Source organism: Helicoverpa zea, chromosome 25, assembly GCF_022581195.2.
Source record: "Helicoverpa zea isolate HzStark_Cry1AcR chromosome 25, ilHelZeax1.1, whole genome shotgun sequence".
In the NCBI taxonomy this organism is placed as follows: domain Eukaryota; kingdom Metazoa; phylum Arthropoda; class Insecta; order Lepidoptera; family Noctuidae; genus Helicoverpa; species Helicoverpa zea.
In genome coordinates, this window is record NC_061476.1 from 20,736 (window position 1) to 28,180 (window position 7,445).

General features: G+C 43.1%; 1 protein-coding gene across 1 annotated transcript; it reads right to left on the reverse strand.

Annotated features, from left to right (window-relative positions):
* Window positions 1–2,137: 2,137 nt before the first annotated feature.
* On the reverse strand, window positions 2,138–5,565 carry LOC124642570 (uncharacterized protein DDB_G0290685-like). The gene is made up of 4 exons (XM_047181012.1): window positions 5,554–5,565; window positions 2,430–3,095; window positions 2,361–2,389; window positions 2,138–2,171 (listed from the first exon to the last, which is right to left on the reverse strand). Exons 1-4 carry the CDS (start codon window positions 5,563–5,565, stop codon window positions 2,138–2,140), a joined length of 741 nt encoding a protein of 246 aa, XP_047036968.1.
* Window positions 5,566–7,445: the final 1,880 nt, after the last annotated feature.

The following is a 7,445-nucleotide window of genomic DNA, read 5'->3' on the forward strand; positions in this document are numbered from 1 at the left end:
GCGAGGGATCTCAGAGAGCGCGTGGCCGGCGCGATGCGGGCGAGTGCACGAGGCGCGGGGCGCGGGGTGCGGGGGGATCGTGTTTGAGCTCAATCAGGCGTCAGGCTCGGCCCGTATTTGCATATCTTTTGTGGGACGCTGCTGACGCGGCGCCGAGTGTCGCGCACACTCCCCCCCCCCGCCCCGCCGCCCCTCAGCACACCCGCTGCACTACTACATGTCCTGCTACAGACGTATTAGCCACACTCTCGTCAACACCTTGTCTATATCAACTTACGTATTTCTTAGCTAGGGAGGGATTTTACACTTATGATAGGTATTGTATAAGCACGGACCTGTACTAGTCCGTGTCTATAACATGTTGCTGTTCGTCGTGTTTCCGGAGGAATTGCTTGCGCAGGTAAAAAGTAGCCCATGTCGGGACATTAGTTCAGTATTTTGAGTGTGGAAGCCTTTGATCTGAGGTGGAACTCGGCAGATAAACACACTAAAACGTTTATAAGGATTGTGTAGGACGTGTAAAGTAAGGATGGTGAATCGATTGGATATAATGTGGGTGCTTACCACTCAATACTCCATACTTTGTACGTTATAAATCGATTAAATGTATGTATATCTTACTTGTCGATGTTTTAATATATGTCTGTGTACTTTATAAAGTAAAGGTATTCCAACGCGTCGACCAAGCCAGGGCATTGTCGCAAACAATCAACACACATAAAAGTTGCCTATCTTAGTCATGCAGTGAGAAACGATAAGTATTAAATGTAGCAACTAATAATAATGGGCAAAATATAGGGTGAGAGATATTGGCTACGGAACATCCATGAGTGGACGAGCATTGCTAGTCTTGTTAGTTTATCTCGACCTGTGCGGAGACATGGCGGAGACCAACCTCCAGCAGTGGAGAGCCACCAGAACGACAATAACTAGTAACCGATAGAATACTTTCTTACCTTTCCTTTTAGGATGACAGACTAGAGTGAGCGTTGCTCGCATCCATTATCATGCTGTTTTGTCAGGTTCATTGAATCAATTCATTTATTCAGCAAATATGGCGCCGCGGAGTTTTCTTTTCATCCAGTCAAAAGTTTTATTATTCAAATCCACGGGGAGCTAAACAAGATGCCATTTACCGAGTTACGCGACGCCAAACAGACTAACTAACGAAGCCGGACGACGCTAAATTGAATACGCAAACTGAAAAACTCAGCGCGGCGGCTCGTGTGCGCCGACCCTTACTGTGTGGACTGTGTGGGAAGTGCGCACACTGCGCCGCCGGTGCATCGCGGGTGTTGCGCAGTATAATGAGCTCAGTGCCGCGCCACGCCAGCGCCACGCCAACGCCACGCGAGCGCCACGCCAGCGCCCGGGCCCGGGCTGCTCCCACGGGATGTAATTATCGGCCTCCGCCACTTCTTTTTGAAGAGTCTTTTTTGTAGAAATCTTATTGGACGAGATAAGGCTGAGAACGTTTCCATTGTTCCACGTAATGAATAAAAGGAAGTGGCGGCGCGGGGCTCGGCGCTCGGTGACGCTCGGTGGCGCTACGCTTTACAATTATTTAGTTTTTATTTAATTATTTATCACAAGCGGTGCAGTGTTGCTACTACAAAAACCCTAACAGCAATCACAATTAATTATACCCTCTTAGGTACATATTTATAGTGGAGTTACTTAACTCTGTGTGCTAAATATATCTGAACTGACAAAATTCTCATAGTGCATTAATAATGACGGAGCTCAGCAATGAAGCAAGGAACGTGAAAATGTCTCAGTCAGTGGTTGTGCGTGGGATGCAAGTGTAGGTATCGAACTAAGTACGCCTGCAGCTCGCGGCGCGAATGCTTAGCAAATGTATGCCCTTGCAAACCTTGGCAGGAACCTTTCACATGACCAGTTTTTTCAGTGGTTTCATATCATGTTTGTCTTCTAAACGGCCCGACAGTTAAGAGAGTTGATCCAAAATTGATAAAACTATTAACATAAATATGACTTTGTTATGGAATCGATTTTTATTTATCAAAAACATACAAGATTTGACTCGTCGTTGTCCACGTAACGTATTATGTCTAAAAGTGAATAAAAGTCAAAGTAAATTCATATCGAGACGAACGAGGAGGTCCTTGCAGTAGCCTCAGGGATGCGCGTCGTAACCATGGTTACCATTAAGCCATGTATTCACTGGGAAACAATATTTCAGATACACAGTTTCTGAAACATCACGTAGATGTTTACAGCAACAATGTTTCGGAAACTCTGCCGACCACATTGTCCACAGAATATGTTTCTGAAACAAATAATTTTGTTTCTGAAACAGTGTTTATAAACAATTGTTTCTCAGTGAATACATGGCTTTATCATCATTCTCAGATTGATTCTCACCATTCATTTTCGCTTCCACCGATATCATTTTGGGGTCCATCATTATCATTTTGGGGTCCTTCGACATCATTTTGGGGTCCTTCGACATCATTTTGGGGTCCTTCGACATCATTTTGGGGTCCGTTGACATCATTTTGGGGTCTTTCGACATCATTTTGGGGTCCGTCGACATCATTTTGGGGTCCATCGATATTACCTCCACGTCCGTAGATGTCTCTTCTGGGTCCTCTTACATCACGTCGGGGTTCGCCATTATGACCTGTTGGCCTGCCGATACCATGTCGAGGATCGTGAATATAATTTCGAGGACCTTCAATGTCACCTTGAGGACCGTTAGAATCACCTCGGGGTCTGTCATTATTATCTCCTGATTGATCTTCATCAATGTTATGGTCGGACAAATTTTCATCGTTATCGGCACCTGAGTGGTGGTCGTCGTTATCGCCACTAAATTGCTTCTCGTGGTTATCGCCATCTGACCGGCTGTCGTCGCTGTGGCCGCGTGAATGGCTCTCGTCAACATCGTGAACTGAGTGGCTGTCGTCATCGTCGCTGCGTGAATGTTTGTGTTGGTCGTGAGCAGAGGGATGGTGTCTTGCGGGGTGAGTGTAGCCGACATCGCCGGGTTGGTCTGTCGGCCAGTGCACGCGCGCCTCGCCGGAGTGCGGGTGTGCGCTCACGCTCGCCAGCACCGCCAGTGACACGATCATCTGCCGCCATATCACCACACTTTAGTTTTACAGTAATTCAGTTAAAAATGTTTAATATTATGTAAATAAATACTCACCGATACCCGCATAGTGTTGAAGCAATTCTTTTAAAACAATGAAATTGTATAATTACGAGAGTCATTTATATAGTTTGCCTCTAATGTGTAAACCAGATACTAATTGATTGGCGGTGGTGCATCATTAAATAAATATTAAGTGTTATCAGCATAGAAATTACAAGTTTAGAGATATGCAGCAGGATCCGTTGTCACTACTACTCATGAAGCTGTTGCTGATGGTACCCGCAGTTCGTCGTGTTTTCACTCTCGTAACTTAGATGTTCGCAAAAGCCTATGATGCCTTGTACATACGAGTATGCAAATCATAGTGTCACTAAGATGTACATGACTTACATACTTCATTGAATTAGTCCAACCTGTGCATACTACAGGCACCTGTGCTGACATGAGGTCGTCAGGTGACAAGCGCCGTTGATTATCCTACTAGCTGTGGAGTCAGGAACTAACACCAGTGACCACTAGGTATAATTATTGTCACGTGTGGCCACTCTCTGTGGGTACTGAACTGCCACAGGAAAACATCACTTTCAGTAAAAAACAGTAACAAATGGGCGGCCAATGTTCGCGAGACGTTGACAAATATGACACGTGCCCCCTGCCCCCCCCCCCCCCCCCCCGTGCCTCACCGCCGGCGCCGCGCTCCCGGGAAGCGCTTCTTTAAATCGAACTACTCTCACATCGATTGCTGATTGATGACTGCAAATGGAGATACTCGTACGTACTGTAGGCGCAATCAGATCGCTCGCTGTGCCACAGTCTAAATACTGTCTCGGTTTACTCTTGGCAAACTGAAAGTTCCGTGGATTGCCGCGTGTAACTTTTCCATTCTACAGCAGGAACGAGATTGCAAATATTCGTAAAACAAACTGAATAGTCGCGAATAAAAAACGCAATAGTATCGGTATGGGCGGCGACCGCGGTGCGCCGATACGCGTCGCGTCAAATATTTATGAAGCACTCGCTGGGAACCGCTTCGCACTGCGAGGCGGCGCACGAGCCGGCGATCACTCTAGCATCACTACATTACTTACTTGTCTAGTTGCAGTTTACTTTCAAGATGCCTCCTTAATGTTTTATAGTTTTTAACCTCAGAAACGAGTTCTCCTAATTTTGTTTTATTGAATGTAGGTATTTCAAAAAGGTTTAAAGCCAAGAAGTGATTTTTTGTTATTGGTAGAGTTATATGACGACTCAGGGAATAATTTGAGATATTAAGTTAGGTGTAAATCTGCCAGTTTAGACTAAGGTAGTGTGTCGCGAGTGCCTTGTTGTCTCAATCATACTGAGTTAGCACTCTCAGTTACTTTATGTTATTAGGTGTTATTGTTTCATGGGAAGACAATCTGTTTGCAGGAGGACGCAAGTGAGGCGGAATTCTTTGCAGCTCCGTCGTTTTATTTGAAAACAAGGGTGAGGGTGGGGAGAGAGGTTTGGAGCCGATTTTAATTTGATGTACCACGAAGGGTTATTTGTTCGGCTGCAGTTTCAATAACGCTAGCATTGGTTTGTGACACGACTTGGTGCACTGTGCGACATAATGTGCGCGGCATTCACATCAACCTACAGATACCTACTGACAAGTGGCCCAGTATGACTTCACCATACTGCGAACAATACAAGCGCGTCATCTCTACTACATTTTCCGTACCTTTCACTGTAATATCCTGGCCTTCCAGAAACGAAAAAAATAGGGTTCTTTTCAATAAAATTCATTTTATATTATCGCAAGTAAATATTCGATATTTGAAATGAAAGCTAGTTCAGGAGTAGGAGTCCCGCACACTGCGCGATGCCGCGCGTGGAGTGCTCGGCGGGCGGGGGCGGCCCAGCTCCGCTAAATGGAGGTAACTCGTAATATATTTTTTCTTGTCGGTCATTTGTCTGACGCACGTGGGTTTTTGTAGACATTAAGCGCCTTAAAAAGGGCATTTACCTTTGTGCCGCACCGGGCAGGTATCGCGCGATCAATCGCTTCCGCTCGACGCTCGCCTGAGCCGAGTGAGATAATAATCCTACTTATATTATAAACTACTTATATTATAAATGTGAAAGTTTGTGAGAATGTATGGATGTACGTTTGTTATTCAATCACGCAAAAACGGCTGGACCGATTTGATTTAAATTTGGTATGTGGACAGGTGATACCCTGGATTAACACATAGGCTACTTTTTATCAACACATCACGCGGGCGAAGCCGCTGGCGGAAGCTAGTAATAAATAAATAATGTCGGGACACCTTTTCACACACGGTCGGTTAGCCCCATAGTAAGTTATTAATTAACTTGTGTTATGGGTGCTAACACAACTGATAAACTACATATAGCTACATATATACATATTTATAAATACATATCATAACACCCAGACCACGGCCAACAAGCATGCGCATCACACAAATGTCGACCGAACTGGGAATCGAACCCGGGATCTCAGGTTCGGCGGTCCGGCATGATGACCATTGCGCCAACGAGGTCGTCGAGATGATTCAATTGCTTGTTGTGTATTGAAAAAAAAAATGAAAAAATATTTATTAGAAATAACAAAGTGTAATATACAAGAATAGGGTATTACATGCATTTTTGAAATATATCTTAAATAAATTCTTTAGTCTTAATATATCTCTAAAAAATTAAAAATATTTTTTTTTCTCACGTTATGTACGAATATAAATTAATTGTTTTATCATAATTTCAAATTTCGCGCGTATTTCGCGAAAACGCGGCACACAACGGACGCCATGATTGTTTTTTGGTCATGACGTCATTACGTTAGTAAACAAACTACAGCTGTCAGTAACACATATTTTGATATGTATTGAAAATTTTAATAATGAGTAATTATGCTCCGTATCGTTGGTGTGTTGTTTCTGAATGTGAGAACACTAGTGTAAAAACACCAGACAAATTATGGATTCAAGTACCAGTGGATATAAATATGAGAAACACTTGGTTAAAAGTTGCGAGACGAGATCCCGGACTGTTATCAGATAAATCTCGTTTATACTTTTGTGAAGATCACTTTGATGTAAGTAACTGTATTAACATTAACTATCTAATGAAATATACTCTTTAATGATAGGTTAACTACTTCAAGAATCAATACTTTGGGAAATGTGGATAATATTTAGAGGTTATACACTTTTGTTTACTACCGTATTGACGTCATTAGCATGGCGGCGACATTTCGTAGTGTTCAAAGACAGATAAAAAAACCTAAAAACTTTAAACTGCAATAAAAAATATATTTATGTACCTTACGAAGTGAAACTAACATTTCCCGATTGCTTTTCCTCTAAACAATCATTGTTATTACAACACACTTTTAATTTTTTTCTCATCTAGACTAAAATACCCTATTGTGTTTGGAGCCTCCTTTTAGACAAACAATGCCTGTGTTAGGAGACTCCGCTCTTCCATATCATAGATAAGGTTACATCATGTTACTTAAAAAAAAAAAAAAAAAACAAAAAGAATAAAATAAGAATAAGTACATACGTATTTTGAAGAAACTTGATGTATTGTTTTGGTTTGTATGTATGGTATGTGTGTGAAATGTAGTGTGGTTCAATATGATAAGATAATGTGTGGTGTGACGAGTGGAGTGTTGTGATGTGGTGTGGAGAGTGGTGTGGTGTTATGTAGTGTGAGGAGTGGTGTGGTGTTATGTGGTGTGAAGAGTGGTGTGGTGTGGAGTGGTGTAGAGAGTGAGTATTAGCATCGGCAAGTACCTTAACATCGTTCGCTTACAGTCCGTGAGATCTCAACTGTATCAACCGTATCAGTGGCGGCAGTGACCGCTGTGGAGCTACACTCTGACATACTTGCCTATCTTTAGTTATAACACAATGTTCCGATAGGTAGCTTCACAAACGATAGAAGTACACGATTGGAGTCGTCTGATCAAACAAGAGCGAGTAGAGCATTGCATCTGGAGGAAGGTAACACAAAGCGATTGATTTTCAGATGGAACAATAATGTAAATGAGCTGGCTTTGATTGTTAACTTGCACGAGAGGAGTGTCAGTGCCACAGACTCAGTGGACCAATGAAGCTAGTGCTGCATTTCGATGCTATCATCGCATAGTAGTCGTGTGAGTAGCTTGGCTTGGCTTGCTTTGGCTTGTTTAGAGACTGCCACGCAAGCATCGCAGCTCATGACAAGTCTCTCTATGACTGGAAGGAAGTCAGGCAATGCGAGTTCATCGTACCGAGTGAGAGCGTCATCCACTGGGATGTTCCTAATGATAATGCTGATCTTGTGCAACTGTCTG

Coding starts and splice junctions, on each gene's coding strand:
- LOC124642570 (XM_047181012.1), bottom strand. Junction 2,390..2,429: donor TCGAAGGACCCCAAAATGAT/AATGATGGACCC, acceptor GAAGCGAAAATG/AATGGTGAGAATCAATCTGA. Junction 2,172..2,360: donor AATCAATCTGAGAATGATGA/TAAAGCCATGTA, acceptor GAATACATGGCT/TAATGGTAACCATGGTTACG.